Source organism: Macrosteles quadrilineatus, unplaced genomic scaffold, assembly GCF_028750875.1.
Source record: "Macrosteles quadrilineatus isolate MER2022 unplaced genomic scaffold, UCM_ALF_1.0 Scaffold_64__1_contigs__length_664444, whole genome shotgun sequence".
Lineage (NCBI taxonomy): Eukaryota > Metazoa > Arthropoda > Insecta > Hemiptera > Cicadellidae > Macrosteles > Macrosteles quadrilineatus.
The window spans coordinates 19,687-40,811 of NW_026542657.1; the positions used below are offsets into that span (position 1 = coordinate 19,687).

The 21,125-nt window shown below is 34.0% G+C and overlaps 1 protein-coding gene across 1 annotated transcript in view; it reads right to left on the reverse strand.

The window, feature by feature from the left end:
- Window positions 1-761: 761 nt before the first annotated feature.
- LOC128981970 (core histone macro-H2A.1-like) overlaps window positions 762-21,125 on the reverse strand; it is a 112,107-nt gene continuing 91,743 nt past the window's right edge. The window contains exon 8 of the mRNA XM_054400993.1: window positions 762-7,990. Within this exon, the coding sequence (XP_054256968.1) occupies window positions 7,828-7,990 (163 nt within the window). The 3' untranslated portion in view covers window positions 762-7,827. The remainder of the gene's footprint in view (window positions 7,991-21,125) is intronic.

Genomic DNA, 21,125 nt, shown 5'->3' on the forward strand with positions numbered 1-21,125 from the left:
TTATTCTGCATAAGAAAACCATAGAATTTTCAAATTGATAGTTTTTTTTTATTTGTCTATTTAACTATTAGATGTGCAAAAACGCATACTATTTTTTTTTCTACAGTTACCTGGCAAAGCGGGCTTTCTTGTGCTGATTATAGCATGCAGAGTAGCTAATTGCTGCATTTACTTACTTTTGTCACACTCATTTTTTTCAGCACTCCAGTATTCTAACCAAACAACAAAAAAAGTGTGCCTTTATTAGGCACGTAGTACTTGTACAGTTGGAAATAAGTTGGTGACACTAGAAGATACTACGAGTACAATCAGCTGGTGCAGCGTTTTCCATTTTGTTCAATGCTTGGATTTAACCTAACCAAAAATGTGTTGTTTAGTGTTTGAAAGACTTATTATTATTATGCCTTATAGTAGGAAAAGAAAATGTGTAACGCCTGAGCAAAGTTTCTTTTGCTGCACTCGAGAAACTTTCCATACTCGCCTGCGTCTCGTGCGCAAACATTTCTATCATGTGCAGCAAAGTGCCACTTCGCACACTAGTTACACAAATAACTTATTGTTTTCTAAGCGTTAGAAAAAGTTTTAGAAATAAATTGCTACATTTTATGTTTTGGGGGTCAAAAATGAGGAAATCCAATTTTTACCCCACAAAATCCCCCATAAAACCCACTTGCGTTTTGATCAAGTAAAGCTTGTTTCCTTCAGAAACCAAACAGGTAGTCCTGTATTGGTTAAACAAGGCAAAAAGTATAGAAACAAAATTTTTCAACATCTATTGTAGTTTAATCAATGTATAAATCAACTACAAGACACACAGTAGAAACATCACAATCACAATGTGCAAAGAGGATATTGTGCAGTCACTAAAGCCACCAACTTACAACGCTCAACTCACAAGTGGTCCAACATAGCCCTGGGTCTCGCAGATGTTATGTAGCAGAGAACTCAATCATATAATAACAAATTTACATACTATTTTTTTAAGTTTTAATATTGACTAGAGTACCGGTTGCTCGAGTTAGAGCAATTGCGAAGTATTACATTACAGGTGTTAATTTAAAACGAATATCAGTAATCGCTTCCGATGTCTTTAAAAGAGTTGATAAAAAAGATTATGGAAATAATCACAATGTACATAACAGATCTATATAATCAACATTTCTTGTAAAAATCTTATCATTTTTCAAAAGCTTTTTTTAGTGTTTTCTACAAATATTTCCCACTCATATCCGCATTAGGTTGTCCATAATAACGATTATAAATTAAGAAAAAACATTATTTTATTTTATTTTACTAGGTGGTGTTCTTTGACTTTCCTATGTTTCCATAGTTTGCAAATTGGCTCTTTCAATGATTGCTCAAGAAATGCAGCACAGTGTTTATTCAGTTATCTTTTTAGTATATCAAATATGTCAAATTGTGTTTCTTGCTTTTTTCCATTGTAATATTTACGCCAACCCAAATTCAAATAGAAAATATTTCATTTCAACCAAGTCAGTAAATGTTTGTAGCACACATTTCCTTAAATTGCAATTAAAATATTAACAGAAATTAAATTATCCAGCTGATCATAATGTAAACAAATATGTTCTATAATAAGGAAAACATAGGAACTTAAAAAGCCACTCGGGCAGAGCCGAAGGGACTTTTTCATAAATGTAAGGTCAGTTTGCAAATCTACACACCTAGACGAACATTTTGGTATAATATGTGGGGTTAAATCTTAAATCTTAAACCAAAAAAGCATTATTGTTCACAAAGTTCCATGTAGCGTAAAAGAATATAGAATATACAGTATAGAATATATAATATAGAAGATTTATTTTAGAAATATGAAATGTAAATGTATTCCTAATTATATTTTATTTTAACAAATAAAAAGCATATTGTTTGTCAAGGACTGTCAATTGATTTGACCTAACTCATCTTTAAATGTAAAAGCAACAAAATGCTAATAAAAATATTAAAATTGTATACTATTATGAGTCTGACAATATACTGATTTAGTTCAAAGCAGCGCCTTCCTTAGGGTGGAGCGAGTGGAGCTGCCGCTCCAGGCATCGCGCCGGAGAAGGCCTCGCGCGAGGCCTGCCCAGCGAGGCCTGCCCAGCGAGGCCTGCCCAGCTAGGCCTGCCCGGCGAGGCCTTACTATCGCTAGAAATAAGTTAATGTTTTGGAATGAAAATAAAATAATAAAGGACAGACAGATACATGTGCCTAAAATATGTCTTATTTATTATGAATTGGCCTATATCAATCGTTGTATCGATTAAAAACTTACAAACGACATTTAAAACACAAAATAATATCAAACAACGTTTGACAGCTCGGCGGCGATGACGGAACCCGAGCCTCGCGGCAGCCACCGAGCCACCCCGGTGAATTTGAGGGAGTCATACGCTTACTCTTAGGCTACGGCCACACGGGCGTTTTTTCACGCAAGAATTCAGCGTAAAAAAATGCGAGAAATATGGGCAGCATTAAATGTAATGAGGTATGCCACACGGAGTGTGTTTTCACGCAGATTCGGCGCGTCTTCAAAATCGACCACTTAGGAGGATCTTAAAAATAGGCCGATCTTACTGGACCACTTAATAATTTTGTTACTAAAAGGAAAGGCATTTAGTTGGACTTAAAAAAATTTAAGAGCAAGAGGCATTTATGTAGTAGAATATATATTCAAACATATGATGAAAATCTTGTCATAAAAATATATATATTATATATTTTTTATACTAAATGTCAAAATAAAATAATTTTACTGTTGTTTTCGTATCGAAATTAATATGTTATAGCCTATTTATTTTTGATACTAAATGAAGAAGATGAGAACAGTTTTTTCGTCAAAGTGCTTAAAATGACGAATTTACAATTATAATTTTATAAAAATTTTCCCGTATAAATATCTTATAAAAAAATCTTATATGTATAAATATCAAAAATGCACAAGCCAAACTGTAGCACCTTGGAACAAGACATATTTGGGATGAACATTTTTGTATGGTATGGATAAAGAATATGATGCAGTAGAATTAAACTTCTCATCTTGTCATGTACTATAGATTAGCTTTTCCAATTGACGATAATGATTTTCATGGTTTCAAATTATTTTTAAAATGTGCTACAGACAAGGAGACAAACTTGCCACTCAAAACCTACCAGGTACTTGACTTGTCTATAATAGAAAGGTACCTTAATGGACAAGCTTGCCACAAGATTCTGGAACCCAGAAGCCAATAAATGTTGGACTACTTCAAAAGAGATCTCTTCTAAAATGTATTTAAAGCCTTTGAGCCAAAAGCTCAATACTTGTTTATAGTCTAAGAACCACAGGAAAATAAGGTAAAGAGGAAACATTTAATTTATGGTGCACCTAAGTGGTGTCTAACACTAGTCACTGGTAACTGGGGTAAAGTTCAACACTGCAACATCTCCTAACCCCCCTCGCACTCCTTCCCCCTTCACATTCACGTACAACTTTCATGCTGGAGGAAGACCCTATGTCCTGTGCGATAGGAACTTCCGAACTTGGGCTCTTCATTGCTTATCAAAAGAAGATTGGCCGTAGCGTGTAAAACAAACTAGAGCCGAAAGTGCACGGTATTCCCATAAGCAAGTTTACTCTGAACCTTACTTCTCTATGTAAAATTTAACAAAAATAATTATCAAATCACAAAAAAAAAAACACCAAATGTGTATAACAAATCATGGAAAACTCCAACAATTAAAAATTAAAACATAACTACTGTATTGAATTAAACTCTTTACATAATCAACAAGTTGTAAAATAAAACAAAAATTTAACTCACTTTATAATCTATAAAAATCAAAAAATGTTTTAATGAGATTGTAATTAACTGTTTCATACCATTGTTGGGTCTAGTCAAGGCCCCACTAGAAAAAACAGGCCATGCTGCAGGATCCATGACGTCACACTAGTGGATAGATTTCATTGATAAATTCATTGTCATCACCATTCCCATAAGTTTTAGCTAAATAAACAAGCTGGCTGTTTGTAAGATTTTAATGGTAAGAGTTTAGTACAACTATCCACCACTGTGACGTAGTGTTGCGATGACGTGCTTCAGCATGGCCTGTTTTTCTAGTGGGGCCTTGGTCTAGTACATCTAGCATACCTAATTGATCACTTAACTTTTCCAGCATATACCAACGATATAATGTCTATATAAACAGTATTTGTAATAGAACTATCAGAACAAAACAAAAACATAACATATTACAATAACAAATAATTTTCTAAGGAATGTTTTTTTATGAAATACAGTAGTTGTAAGGTTGAAAATTATAAAGCCTTTACAACTACAACCAGTATCAACACCAATGCTCTAAGATATTATGCAATTTATCTCAGGTTAACTGCTAGTATGTTATAATTGACAGGTAAATCTGCTAGACAATGCTGTAATGAGTAATTAACAATGAGTAATTAATATAGAAATCACTGTCTAATATTTGTGGTATTTTTTTACAAAAGGACACAGAACTCTTGAAAATGAATTAAGTATTTATTAATTAGGTAATAATTTTTCTTGTAGCTAGGAAAAGTCAGCAACAATGTTGTTAAATAAATTCAAATATAAAATTAAAATAACTAGACTGAATGTTTTAGTATGATTCAAATAGTAAGATGATTTACTTTAATAGATTAAATAAATATTAAAAAAAAAAACCACTATATATTACAAACAAATGTATCAATCCTACAATAAAGTAAAACATCCAGTAAATAGTAACAAGCTTGACACTTTTGACAGTTTCAGCAAAGAAAAAGAGCGTAATAAAGAATCGCCAGTGCAATATTCATGATATTTTAGAACTTGCTTTCTGCAATTCAGAACCTTGTCCAACAGCTATCTGCATCAAACCTAAATGTACAAGGTTGCAAATAGTTTACTTGTAACTAATAGTTGTTAACATTATGTTGAATTTATAGGAAAATTAGATTAGAAGTTTAATAGGGATAAAAAACATTCAAACAAATTATCTTTCTACTTTTAAAATGTTATGACCAACTTATACAGGCATTTAACTTAAAAACCACTAATAGGCACAGCGGTAGAGATCTGAGAAAAGTGTAACATTTCATCAAACTAGCAAATCAACAATTTTGTGCGAAATTGTGCGTTCGGGTGGCACTAGCTTTGTGCGGTATTCCAAAGGGTGACAGGCGGCTCTTTGTTAGCACCAACTACGGACTACAACTGAACTATCTGTGGGCTAATTCCAACTTGCATGATCATGTATCTTTATACAGTAGTCATTAAACAAATTATTCCTAAGCCCCTATGATGATGTGTACACACTAATAATTATTAACTAGTTCTCTTGTAGGCCTATATATTTGTAAAATGTAAAAACATTAACTAGTTCTCCTGTACATGATGATATTTGTAAAATGAAACATTTAAGACTTCAAAATCATAATTTCTGTGCCTGTAATTTTTAACATCAATACATTTATTCCCAACAATACAAAGAGGAATCAACATAAAACCACATTTAATATTGCAACACAGATTACTCTACAGACTCTAAATAAATAAAATGATAAATGTAGACTTGTTTTCACAGTTCCCTCCTTATTGAGGTTTGTTAGAAGCCAAGATAGATTTATCATCTTGTCCTTGAGATTCAACTAGCAGATACATGTAAAATACAATTAGTTATGTTGTGCATATTATGTAGGTTTGTGCGTGATTTGAATCTACTTGGGCGTACTGTTTCCTGACAATGAAAGTGTATACATTCTGCATATTGTTTAATCAGTTTCATCAAATACCAGTACCTCCTATATCCTTTCTCCTACATCACATTATGATGAATTACCAATTACAAACATTACATCACACCTAATGTTCTATAATGATTGAATCTTAAGTTAGAATAACAACTTGTGCGTGGTTTCTTGTTATGTAAAAGCTCTAACATTGTTGACATGCAAATCTTTGATTGCAAAAAACATTCAACACAAAATATACCTAGTTTTGCCTCATTTTTGTATGTCAGCTTTCAGTCTAGATACTAACAGGGTGTCCAGCGACTCATCAAAATAAAATTTAAGCACAATTCCAGAATTTTCAGGTTCAAAAAGTTATATTTCCAGGACAAAACTTGCTTCTAAAAAAATTGGCAAATCTTGTTTTATTTCCTTAGTTAGGATACATTAAAAACCCTTTGGAAAGTGTTGTGATAGTTAGGGCTTGTGATCGCAGCCACATTGTTGATCATACCATTCCATCGCGGCAAAATTTGTGATGGTAACATCCAGTATGTTTTCCTGCAACATTCCTGATGATTTTTCACAATCACAGCAACATCCAACAAGACAGAATTGCAGTAACCTTGCAAGTCTCACACAATCGCAGTAAAATCAGTGATAATTTCTAGCAATCATGTTTAAACGAATGACGATTTCTTGCGCGATCGCGACATCCAGTAGTCATGTCAACACCTTCACCATGTCATGTATCTGTGATCACCCTTGATTGTGATTATTAACTACAAAAAATAAGAAAAATCTGAGTTTTCGGGCGGATTTTTCAGGTAGGCTACTATTCAAAAATTAAAATTTTCAACTTATCTACAAAATGTATGTATTATTCTGAGATTTTTTGCTAATAAAAATTTATTCTCGTTTTCACTTTTCCAGGTTGGCTGGACACCCTGTTAACAACTCGATGTCTAGGTTTATTATTTTTTTATTTATATAGACTCTCATTTGGGTTCTAAATCACACATAAAGAAGAGCAATTAATTCATTAATTCTTATCATAACTCTTTTTTTCTGGGATTGTTTTTCACATTACTTTGGACTAGGCTAGAGGTTGCGGCATTATCACTTGGATAATCCATTGGTGATTGGTGGGATTTGAACCCGAGACCTTGAGGACTGAAGACATTACACCAGCTTGATTTTATCTTTTACTCACTTTGGTGGAAGAAGTTTTGTTATTACTTCATTGATGTATCAAACTTTGAATAAACAATTTGTAATTAACCTGAATTTAGAGTACCGTACCTCAACACATGAGAAAGGGTGTAATAACACTATGAGGTCTAGCATATAAATATGCACCTTTTGTGTAAGCTCCATTTACAGCCTAGACAGTCTGGGCCATATATACAGATATTGCATGTTATCTGTATGGTTTTTTCTTCCCTTCTTGGTAATTTACTTTTAACATTCTAGCGATAATATTGATTGATTTTATCAGATCCTTCCTAGAGCATTGGTAGCTTGATACTTTGACATAATCACATAAATGACTAAGTTCACTGAAACAACATAATCTTAACACGTAATTATCCTATTGGTCATGTGGTACTGGCCTTTAAACAGACCTACAAGTCTAAGATCTCACTTGGAATCTGCCACGACTGGATTATACTTGTTAACCAATTTAAATTCACTATAAAGTTTGAATACAACAATGTATATGGCAATTCACTCAAAGCTTACATTGTTCTACTAATTCTACAAGGACATAGAAGTGTATCAGTAAAAAAATTAAGGTTTTAATTTTAAATCATCAACGCCATTTACCATTTAGGTAAGGCAACTTAGCTAATAATATTTGTGAAGTAGCCTAACTACATTTAGGACAACCTTTTTTAATCATTTTTGAGAGTTCAACCACTAAGTCAAAGTGTTGTTGCCATATTACGGTTTTGAGATATTCAAACACCCTGAATATTTAAAGAACATCTTTGATAGTTGGTTGATAGTTTATTGGTTGATGATCCCAAATGCACAGTTAGTTTACAAATAACAATCCAGTTTTGGCTGAGTACTAAATACAGTCAATTCTATGAATCTAGCTTAGCCAGCTCTGCTGTATATATACCAATACTCTCCATGTCCCAGAGCACAAAATATATCTGTTTGACAGAGGAAGACAGTGTGGAAGAGAAGTAACTTGAGATGGACCTCAGCACTGTGTTAGCAGCTTGTTGTTTGGGAAACCCAGCCCTGGTAAACAAGTTGAAATTATTATTATTCTTTGTTTGAAGGTTACTCATCACCAAATAACACAACTACTAAACAAAGTGGTATATTTCAGATTTTTATCAAAACCCATCTTCGGCCACTGATAACAACATATTAGGAGGTAAATAAATTTATTTTCTTGATTCTTGATAATCCTTGTTTACAAATGAATACATGTTTAAATTATTTTAAAACTAGCAACATAGCCCGTTGTGGTTAAATACAACGGTCTCTAGGAAGGGTGAGGTTCATAACTCCAAGTACTTTTAAATACAACATTTCATAACTCCAAGTGAAATTATGTCCAAGTAAATTAAAACCAAAATATCATGAGACCAAGTTTCATAACTCCAAGCGTTCATAACTCTAAGGTTCATAAGTCCAAGTTAAAATAAAACCAAGTAAATTAAAATACAAAATTTCATAACTCCAAACGTACAGATTTTCAAGGACCACAAGTCCAAGTTTCATAACTCCAAGGGTTCATAACACCAAGTTTCATAACTCCAAGTGACAATGGGTACAGTCCGTGCAGGAAACGATAACGTACGCATACACACGCACCCATTACACACACACACACATGCTGGAAGAGAGTTTCCGATGTTGGCGAGACTATTCGAAGTGGTCCTTTCCCTGTCGCTTTGCACGTTCGTCTAAATTGTAATACAAATTGTGACAGGATGAAATTAACATATTTAAGTTCTGCGTAAACTGATGTTTAATACGATATAAATACAATTTAGTTTGTGCAGATGATTAATTTTTAATAATGGAAAATGTAAAAAGGTTGCTCAATATAAACATGGAAAAATAAGTGAGCGAGGATTTTTTTCATTTTTTGGTCAGATGAAAACTTTCAGTGAGAAAAGTATAGATAATAAGATGTTCTTCAATTTTTGTTCCAAACATTTTTTCGTAAGACTTTTAGTTTGTCCTATAATCGACTTAGATGACCACCACGAGGTATAAATGAATTAGTTTACGCGCACAGTATTTTAGCAATTGCCGTCATCCATCAACAACATTTCGGAAATACAGTATTAGTTCACGTTTTAAAATTGCTAAACTATGAAAAATATTTAGTATTAACTTCTTCAGCTGTATGTACGAAGTTTCGACATTTGTGTACATAATATTCGTGGTGCATAACGCAAATAAGTCGTAGTGCCTATTTTCCCTATATTTTTCATACATTTCCTATTTTTCAGAAAAGATTTACACAGGATTAATCCAGGTTAAGGTTTCATCTTATAGCATTCATTTGTAGATATAAAATTTGATTACAGTTAAAATTACTTGTTCCCCCATAAATCTTTATTCCGTAACAAATATGAGAGTGCAAAGTAAACTGTACGCAAAATCTCTGTAGTGCATAATGGGTTTAATAAAAAAAGCAAAAGATTTTTAATTTTAAAAATCCTATCTAGATTTATGTGATCCAAACAAGCGTATATAATCTATTAATAGGCCTAAACATTTGGTTTTCGAGACTAAATTATCATCTTGTATATTGCCTTCCGGATTACTTCATGAATGTATACAAGAGGTTAAGTTACCTTGATTCTGTCCAAGTAATCCTTAAGTCGTCATTAGTGCGACCGGTTTCGATGTCTATGGCATCATTGTCAAGCTGGACGTAAAAATCGATCCTAGGAGGTCGTCATGAGTCTTGAAAAACACGTAACTCATAACACGTACACAAACAAAAAACGATAAAATGCATGGCCACACAACTAATTTACAACACAGCGGCGGGTACAGGGTGTAGGTCTAGACTGACGCCGTGTCATCCTCTTCCCACCTTCCCCCTCGAGTTATCAGCTGTTGATAATATTTCGTCGATGTTTAAAGCTGTCTCATAAATTATATTTGATTCAAATGAGGATTTATCATTTAGGATGTGTTGGGGGTGTTTTTTGCCGGCCTTGTAAATTTTGTATTCCTCAATAGTATCTAATAATCTTCCTCTTCCTTTATAGGATCGTAGAACTTCTAGATTGGTGTTGATATCTGTATATTCATGGTTGTTATTAATCAAATGTTCAGCAAATGCGGAGTTAGGTTGGTTAACAGATGGTTTCGGGAGATGTTCTTTAAAACGTGTTTTAAATGGGCGTGAAGTCTGACCAATATAAAAGCTTGGACAACTGTCACAATTCAGTTTGTATACACCTGAATTTTCTGTTTGATCGTCACGGTTTGTTTTCTTATCTTTTAATACTGATGAAAGTTTATTCGAAGTTTTAACTCTTTGCTGCACGGAACCATCCCTAGTTCTGTGACCCCATGTTGCACGGAACTATGACAAATGCAAAAATGCTTGTTTTTAATTGTTTTGACCTATCACCTAGCAACGTATAACTTAAATAAATTATGGGAAAACAACTTTATATTGTATAACGAAACCATAAGTTCATTTTCCATTTAGAATAAGTATAATCAGTAATAATCTTACCTCAATAATCATGAAAGTATCAATGATAACAGTAAACACCAACACGATCACATGTGAACGTCTCTGAACACAATAAATAAATAGGTTTCCCTCAAATACCCACATACCCTATCTAGTGGTGATGTGTTGAACTACAGGGGAACAGTTCCGAAATAATAGCGCTGTGTGTCTGGTTGGAAAAAAATAAAACATGTGGTGTTACACAAAGTGTAACACTGTGAAACAATGGACAAACATTTGGTGTTACATTTACTGTAACACTATGCTGCAATGAGAAATGAAACGATAACTTGGTTTTTAGACATCTCTCTGCATAATGTATGGTTGAGATAGCTGCCAAATTCGGTAGAAACGTATTTCGGTCTGTCTAAGGTTGTTTTTATGCGGCTATTTTTGTTCTTATGTTTCAAGATTAGTTTGTCGATGATATTGCTCCTGTAACCGTTAGCTATTGCAATATATTTAATGGTATTGACCTCTTCGTTTTAGTTTTCTTCAGACATCGGGATTGATAGTAATCTATTAACAAAACTGTGATAAGCTGCCAATTTCTGGTTTTGTGGATGATGTGAACTATTATGGATGGTCTGGTGTGTGGTTGTAGGTTTTCTATAGATTTTAAAAACAAGTTTGTTTTTGTCAGAACATCTTGAGATACTAAGGTCTAGAAAATTCAGTGTTTTATTGCTTTCGGTTTCGAGAGTAAACTTTTGTTTTTATGTAAGCTGTTCAAGTAAGTTAGTAGCATTTCCAACTGTCTCATTGTGCCATTAAACAGGACAATAGTGTCGTCTACATAACGATGATAAAATACCATTAGTCATCAAAACCGGTCGTACTAATGACGACTTAAGGATTACTTGGACAGAATCAAGGTAACTTAACCTCTTTTATACCTAAATTATCAGAGAAATATGTTTTGAGTAAATACATCTATACTTAATATAGATTGTTTTATTTGAGTTAAATAGAAGGCTTTTATCATTTAGGAATTATTTAAGTACCTTAATCAGTTACATACTTTAATTGAGCGGAGCGAGCGAAGCTCTTTGGGATCAACTTCAATGCAACAAATAGAGAAACATCACTCAATAACGGCTGAACGCATTTCAGCCAAACTTAACAAAATTACTTAGACTAATAGTGAGATGGTTTTTAAACAAACAAATTTCAATTAGATAATGCTATTGCAATTTAAAACGAACTTAAAATTTCCAATTTTTAACATTAGGCTTATGGGACTAAAGTAGCCATATGACAGTTTTTTGTTTACAAGAAAAATGTAAACAAGAGAATCATAAGGTATTTCTGAACTTTCTAGACTTTTCTTTTAAACGTTTTTAAATCATTCCTGTGATCTTAATAAACAAGAAAATACCGTTAAAACATTTTTTAAGGCACGGAATTCACTACAAATTGCGAAAATAGACGGAACTACTTTCTCAATGCGCGGAGCATATCGCAGTGACTACTTACTCTTGGGCACCTTATTTGTGTTGCCAGCTGATTAGAACAGTCAATGTTAGAAATAAGGATTTAATAAGCGATATATCGAACCGCATCGAAATCGATATTTAATCCGATAATACCTCACAGATTATATTATGTTGAATTACATCGACGATACAGTAAGTTATTACACTTATTAATAAAACGCAGATTGAACAGTGAACACTGATCTAATTTAGGCATGTGGGGAAGGTAGGTCGGGGTTTATGAGTATTCGTGACTACATTAAGTGTTTTGAAGTAAGGTTAGATTAGGAAGGTAAAGTGTAGGTTATAAGTAGGTGATCGGGTTGTGTATTTGTGTTGCACCATATTATTTTTTTTTATTTTTTGGAATAGTTGGTTAAACGGGGAAACGATTTCAAAAATGCTTGCATATTATGGTCTTAACAAACCATCTACAGTATTCTAGCATTGACTTTATATAAAGTCAATGATTCTAGCAAATTACTACATACAGACCAAAAGAAAAGAACATTTGGATTTGGACCTTTGACCATAGCAAAACTAACATATAATTTATAAAATGTGAAAAGTTGTATATCATTAAATAATATTCTTTAATAGCCAATTAATAATTTTTTGGCAAATCCTCATTTTAATGGCTCGGCTAAAAATGGAATCTGCATTTTGTAAAACAGTAATTTGGCAACAATTCAGTAATTTCAAATGTCGATAACAGTAGCTTATCCTATATAAATACTGTTATTTGATTGCCAGGCCACGGACTATTAATTAATTACCTGGGCTTATAGAAGTACACTTTTAACCACGGTATGGATAATTGTCTAGGGCTGTCCAATGGTTTTATTAAGGCCAGTATTAAAATGCTGTCTCTAAATCGTCCCAATAATGGTAGAAGACCTACATTCCAGTTACATTACAATCATATCCTCCATCAAGAATACTTGGTATTAACAATCATAAACTATTTCCAGCAAAGAAAGCTGAGTTTAACCGATTGCAATGGTTGAAATGAAGACCAATGTTTATGTTGCACAGTTGAATTTAAATGTCAAATTTCCCCTCCTGATGTTATACTTTAATAGTCGCTTTTTTAAATAGTTACTGTATTTTTATATACTTAAATACTTTAACCGATTGTAAGGGTGAAAAATGAAGTCCACTGTTTTTGTTGTAGGCTACAGTTGAATTTGAATGTTAAATTTCCTTTCTCTTTTTTATACTTGAATGCCCTTTTTGGATGTTAATATCAAACTCCAACTACTGTAATATTTTTCTGGTCAAAACTACCATAATGCACTTCTGGAAGAGGTATCTGAATAACAAGATGTAGTTAAAAAAATTTGAATTATTGTAATTTTTATCAATAAAACAAGCATTAGTATATCTATTGACTTTTTTACATTTAGTTACTTATACAAATATCAAATCACGTTTGTTCCGCTCAACTGGCTTTCACCTCTCTGAAAGCAACCCTAGTATAAGAATAGATGTCGTCCAGTGGTCGAAAACTCGACCATAATCCATATAATATATTATGAACTTATCCATTTTCATCCCACGCTGAAAATCAAACATGTGATGATTGTGTACCAGTCTTCAATTTGTTTTGATTTTCTGTATATTTATCGTTGTTATTGCGTCACCAGAATGTTAACCCATAATCAATGTACAATGTCGAGTGTCCAACATTGTTTGTATTAAAAAACTGCATGAAATCATATAAAAAATGAATCTTTATTTAACTTATGACTTGCTTGTAAAACTTTAAAAAATACAATACCTACTGTTTTTGTTTGTGTTTTTACAAATTTTAATTCAATCATATGTTAATTTACAAACAGTCTGTTAGGAGATTGAACATGCCGCCCACCTTGAAAGTACCACTTTCAACAAAATACAAAAAATAAACTATTTACAAAAAATGTCTTATTGATTGTCTTTGGCCTTTTCAATTTCAATTGGTAATACACACAGGCGATTTACAGATCTCTTGAATGTTCCTGTAGAGGTTCGCACTGTAGCCACTCTAGTTTTTCCATCAAGTCCAGGATGAACATCTTCAACAATAGCAGTAATCCATTTTAAAGGTGGTAGATTGTCATCTTTGATTATGACTAGTTGACCAGGTTTGATATTATTGGCAGTCGTGAACCACTTTTGCCTTTGTTGTAATTGAGAGAGGTATTCCTTGGACCAACGGCGCCAGAAGTGTTGCATAAGCTGTTGTAATCGTTGCCACTGTGATAGACGATTTTCTGGCTTAAATGTATAATCTGGATCTGGTAAACTTGTAAGTGCTTTCCCAATTAAGAAGTGACCAGGTGTTAGAGGAAGGGGATCTTTAGGATCATATGACAGAGGAGTTATAGGTCTTGAATTCAGGCACGCCTCTATCATTGTAAGCACAGTATACATGTCTTCAAATGTGAGATTGGCGTTTCCCACAACCTTCCTTAAATGCTGCTTTACGGACTATTGGGGCGGATTCCCAAAGCCCTCCAAAATGGGGTGAATTTGGAGGCGAGAAATGCCATTTGATGCCTTGAAAAGATGTAGCATTTATGATTTGTTCTTGATGATCATTACTTTTAAGAAGGGAGTAAAGTTCCTTTATTTCGTTATTGGCTCCAACAAAGTTTGTTCCGTTATCGGAATATATGTGGTTACATAAGCCTCTTCGAGATGTAAAGCGCTTGAATGCTGCTAAAAAGCCGTCAGTTGTTAAGTTGGATACTAATTCCAAATGAATAGCCTTTGTGGTAAAGCAAACAAAGACTGCAATGTAGCCCTTAATTAATGAAAACTTTCGAAAGCGGTTTGACCGTAAATATATCGGTCCGCAATAATCAACTCCTGTAATCTCAAAAGGCTGTGATGGATTCGTTCGATGTGCAGGTAAGTTTCCCATTTCAGGTTGTGTGCATTTCGGCTTTGTTTTAAAACATGGTATGCACTTATGGATGATTTTCCTTATAATGTTCTTGGCATTTAGTGGCCAATATTGTTGTCTTATGATGTATAGAAGTGTTTGAGGACCCACATGGAGATTGCGAATATGTTCATTTTCAATTATTAAATGAGTGAAATAGGATTTAGCAGGCAATACAATTTGGTGTTTTTGACTTTGATCTAACTTTGCGTTGGCTAGTCGACCGCCTACTCGAATGATTCCTTCATCATCCTTAAATGGATGAAGTGTTATTAGTTTGCTTTTCTTGTGAATTTGTTTTGAGTTTGACAATGATTTCTTGAGGAAAGAAACGTTTCTGTTCATGTTTTATCCAATGCTTAAGACTGTGGTTTAATTCATCGTGTGTTAGAGGTCCTGCAATCTTTGAATCTTGAGTTTTACAATTTTTTATAAATCTCAAACAAAATGCTGTGACACGAATCAGTTACTGTAACTTGGAAAACTTCTTCAGTATATAGTCATTATCTGTTTGTTTTTCATTTGATTGAACTATTGCAGCAGAAACTGTGGACTTTCTTCTTTCTGGAATGTCAGTTGAAGGTGTTATGGAAGTAATTGGCCAGTTGCAAGGTTCTAACGATAACCAATATGGCCCTGAATTCCACAAATCAGATCTTATGATTTCGTCGACTGTTAAACCTCTGCATACGAGATCTGCGGGGTTGTCTTGACTTGACACATGTCTCCAATCTTTATAATCACTTAGATCCTGGATCTTTGCAATACGATTTGCAATGAATGTTTTCCAGCATGCTGCTTCTGCATTTAACCAGGATAAAACAATTGTAGAGTCCGTCCAGTATGTAACCCTTTCAATATGTTTGTTGATAAGAGCGGTTTTGACATTTGACATTAACTCAGTTAGGAGTAGAGCTCCACATAATTCCAATCTTGGAAGTGACTGTGTTTTCAGTGGTGTTACACGAGATTTTGAACAGAGAAGAGTAGTTTTAGCAGTTCCATCGCTTAGTTCGTGTCTCAAGTAAATTGCTGCTCCATATGCCTTTTCAGAAGCATCTGAAAAACCATGAAGTTCAAAAGTTCCCTCTGTTTGGATCATTCTTACACATCTTGATACATTAAAATTTCTGAGCAAAGTTAAATCCTGTTTGAATTGTAGCCATCTCTTGTGTAATTGTTCTGGGAGTACATCGTCCCATTTCATATTTTGTTTCCACAGGTCTTGCATGAGTATTTTAGCATTTATTATAATTGGAGAAATGATTCCTAAAGGATCAAACAGTTTTGCTATGTTTGAGAGCACAGTTCGCTTTGTTACACTTGTAGAAGCTGCCTTATTGTCTGTTGATAACATGTACTTGTACTTTATTTTGTCAGATTCTGCATCCCAAAAAATGCCTAAGGTCTTGATTGTGCTATCATTAGAGTTGGGAAGTTTATGTGCTTTTCTTTCCACCATATCATCTGGAAGCTCTGCTAAAAGTGCGTTACTGTTGCTGTTAAACTTTCGCAAATTGAAGCCACCACACTTTAACATACCGACCAGTTGATCTCTTAATACCCTTGCTTCATTAATGTCGTCTGTTCCTGTCAATACATCATCCACATAAAAGTCTTTCATCACTACATTGGAAGCTTGTGGATATTGTGATCTTTCATCTTGAGCCAATTGTTGAATAGTTTTGATTGCTAAGTAAGGAGCACATGCTGTTCCATACGTAACTGTATTGAGCCTGTAAATGAGGACAGGTTTTGAGTTGTCTTCTCTCCAAAGGATTCTTAGCATGTCTCGTTGACTTGGATGGATCCAGATTTGTCGATACATCTTCTCTATGTCTGCTGTCAGAACGTAAGTGTGAATCCTGAATCTCAATAGGATAGAAAATAAATCATCTTGAAGAGTCGGACCAACCATAAGCGAGTCATTCAGAGATATCCCTGTTGTAGTTTTTGCTGAAGCATCGAAAACTACTCTTAATTTAGTTGTTGAACTGGCTTCCTTAATAACTGGATGGTGGGGTAAATAATACACTGGTTTGTCAGTTTCATTTGCAGTAACCTTTTCCATATGTCCAAGTTCCTCATATTCATGCATGAAGGATTTGTATTGTTTTTGCAGTTCACTGTTATTTTTTAATCGTCTTTCAACTTGATAAAATCGTTTGATTGCTAATTCTTTGGAATCTCCTAGGGAACTTGGATCTTGCGTCAGAGGCATTTTGACAGTGTAGCGCCCATCATCGCCTCTTTGAACTGAATTGTCATACATTTCTTCACATAGTTTATTTTCTGATGTCATTGTTGCCTTTTTTATAGGTTCTTCTTCAATTTTCCAGAATGCTTGAATATTCTTATCAAGGCTTTCCAGTGTAGTTAGATGACAAGACGTTTCAGTTGATGACTTTTGATGGTGTACTTTGCCTCCAACTATCCAGCCGAGCTTTGTGTTCTGAAGTACTGGTGAATTTTGATTCTTTATCCTTCCATCTTCCAAAAGATCAAAGAAAAACTCTTGTCCTAACAAAATATCAACTTTAGATGGTTTGCAGAATGTGGGATCTGCCAAAGTGATATTTCCAGGGATATCCCATTGACTTGTATTAACAGTGTGTGTTGGAAGTAACCCTGTTATTTTAGGAAGAACCAAAAATGTTGCAGTTGCTTTGTAATTAGAATTTCTTGACTGAAATGTTGCTTGTACCTTGTTTGTAGTTTTAGTTGTTCCTTCGTTAATACCTGTTACTAATACATTTGAATTTTCTTTCTTTAGTTTTAACCTTTGACAGAGATTTTCTGTCATGAAGTTAGATTGGCTGCCATTGTCTAAGAATGCCCTGCACGTGTATTTAATTCCACTCGGACTTATAACATCCACCAATGCTGTAGATAATAAAACCTCTCCACCTTGGAAATTAGTACTTAGACTTGTTGTAGTAGTACTGTTATTTAATGCGTCATCACTACTTCCCTGCTTGTTGTTAAATTTAGCAGTTTTCTTTGGTTGTAATGATTTAAGCCTTGAGTCTGATGTGTTGTAATGAAGTGCAGTGTTGTGTTTCTTATTACAATGCTTACATCCTCTAGAATTGCAATGTTCTACGCGATGGCCCGGTTTTAAGCAATTAAAACAGAGTTTTGCTGCTGTCAATTTGCTTAATCGTTCTTCATGAGAAGCCTTAATAAGTTCGCTGCATTGATACACAGGATGGTTTCCATCGCATATGAGGCAGATGGATTCTTTGACAGAAACATATGTTTTCGTGTTTGATTTATGAGGATGAGCCAAGTGTTGTCTTGGATGGGCAGGTTTGTTATGGAGTTGAAATGACGTTGAGTTAGTGTGAACAATGCTGTGGTTGACGTTTTCTAACATTTGACATCTTTTTTGTAAAAAGTCTGTAAGTTCCTTTAAAGTAGGAAGTTCATTTGGTAGGGTTGAAAGTTCCCACTCCTTATGTGTGGATGTGTCAAGCTTTGTAGTTATGAGATGGACAATGAATGGATCATTTTCATTAATCTTTATCTGTAACCCTTCTAAAGCCCTGATGTGAGTTAGAGTGCTATTTAGTAGGTGCCTTAAGCTTGTTGGGTTGTCCCTTTGTACGAGAGAAAGCTCAAAGAGTGATCTTACATGTTGCTGTACGATAAGCCTAATGTTTTGGAACTGATCTTTAAGTAAGCTTAAAGCTACGTTGTAGTTAGAAGCTAATAGCTCTAAGTTCTTTATTACATTAGCTGCATCACCAGTGAGTGCAGCTTTTAGGTAATGCAACTTTTGGACATCATTTAAACTTTCATTTTTGTCAATTAATGCTGAAAAGGAATCAAAGAAGGGCATCCATTCATCAAACTTCCCAGAAAAGCTTGGTAGATTTATGGTTGGTAGTCGAACTGAAATGGACGAGTCTGAGGACTGTGTACTGTTATTTGAATTAGAATTGTGATTAACAACAACTACGTCATTTTGTGGTGGTGGACACGTGTGTTGTTCAATAAAGTTAGCTATTTCTGCACAAAGCACAAAATATTGCTGTTCAAACTCATCCCTTTCAGCTTCATGATTCAATTCTGAATCTGAATCAATATCTTCAATCTTAGATTGCACATTTTCAAATTCTACCCAACTTCCTTCTACCTTTTGTAGCCTAAGTTGTAATTCCTTTACATGCTGACTTCCTAAACATTTATCAAAAAAAATTTTACATCTTGTAAGTTTAGCCTTAATATTACTTCTAGCTTTCACTAATTGTTGTAACTGATCTTGCTTTGGCATGGCTTGTTAATGTTCAATAAAACTTGAATGAATGTACAACTGAATAAATATTGCAAAGTTTGTAAGTAATTTAAATTTACCTTAAAGTCGTGGTTTTATCGCGGGGTGAAGGACCAAAATGTACAATGTCGAGTGTCCAACATTGTTTGTATTAAAAAACTGCATGAAATCATATAAAAAATGAATCTTTATTTAACTTATGACTTGCTTGTAAAACTTTAAAAAATACAATACCTACTGTTTTTGTTTGTGTTTTTACAAATATAAATTCAATCATATGTTAATTTACAAACAGTCTGTTAGGAGATTGAACAATCAAAATGTTAGTTTTTTGTTTATTTTTAATTCATTTTCGTGCTTATTTTTCAGCATTTTTTAACTTATTAAGGCGTTCTGTTTATCTACAGGAAAATATGTTTCTAACAGTGTGCGTAGATTTTCCTTGCGATGCACACGAGCTGAGAAAAGGGTCTTTAAGAAACACATTTGCCTATTAATATATACAGGGTGTCCGGTCATAAGTGTTAAATAAAATTTTGCATTAAACTACATGGTAATGGTGACAGAATGTCGCAAATTTGAGGTTCCCAACTTCAACAGTTAGAGAATAACAAATAAATTAAGATTTTTCAAAAATTATTGTAGTTGTTATGAAAAAGGTTATTTTACTCTGCTAAAAATGCACTTACTGTCAGTTTCAATGTCATTTTCAGAATCCTCACAAAATTTTAAATAAATATAACACATAATCGTTGGGGTACGTAAAAATATTCTATTTAAAATTCTTCGTTAAACAAATTATTTTTATATCGACGAAAATGTAAATAACATTCAGCAATTTATTTCTCGGTTGTTGAGTTCCGGAGGTGTTATCAAATATGACTAAAAACTTCCTTATTTAAAGGGCTTTACAATGATGTATAACAACATTTACCTACAGTAAAATCCATGGTGAATTTTACGCAATATTGTGAAAAATCACGGTCAAGCCAAAACAGATATTGTAAAAAATAATAAAATTTTACTTACTATTTTATGAGCTGACCACTGATGATGAGGGTATGTATAATTTATGATTGACCAGACTACACTTCCATCAAACTAAAGAGTTTTTTTTTAAGACTTTGTAAAATGTGTAATTAAAAAACACAACACATTAGTAAAAAACATAATACACACTACAATTTAAATATGAAATGATAGTTAACCCATTAAACAAATCAATGACATACTTTGTCCGAAGCACAAACAAATCACAGTTTGGGTGTAAAGTGCCCACCGTTTTCCCGCAAGCAGGCCCTAGCTCTTTTGCGGATTGCGCCAACTGTGACCTCATACGTCAATTTTTCCCTTACTTTCCCAGCAGCCTCAAAGATTCTCTCCCGTAACTCAACTTCAGAGTTCACAACAGTTGAGTAAACTAGACTTTTCATGTAACCCCAAACAAAAAAATCTAACGGGCTCAAGTCTGGAGATCGAGGAGGCCATGTCACACTTCCTCCACGTCCAATCCATGTCGGGTAGTTTTGGGATAGCCACAACCGAACGCTTTCAGTAAAATGTGGTGGAGCACCATCCTGCTGAAATATGATTTCAGCTCTTTGTTGAGGATCAATTTCATCCAACAACTGAGGTAGAGAGTGCTGAAGAAAATCTAGATATAAATCACCGTTCAGATTTCCTTCGAAGATATGAGGACCAATTAACCGATCTCCAATCACACCTGCCCACACGTTGATCCCAAACCTTTTTTGAAAAGAAGCTTCTCTGGAGGCTTTTGGATTTTCATTATTCCAAAGATGCATATTGTGACTATTTATCACACCTTCTCTGGTAAAACGGGATTCGTTAGTCCATAGTATTTTTTTAAGGAAGTGATATTCAACAATATCACGTTGAAGAAGCCAGCGGCAGACCTCCTTTCTGGATTCGAAGTCACGAGGCTCCAATCCTTGGACCTTTGTAAAATGATAGGGATG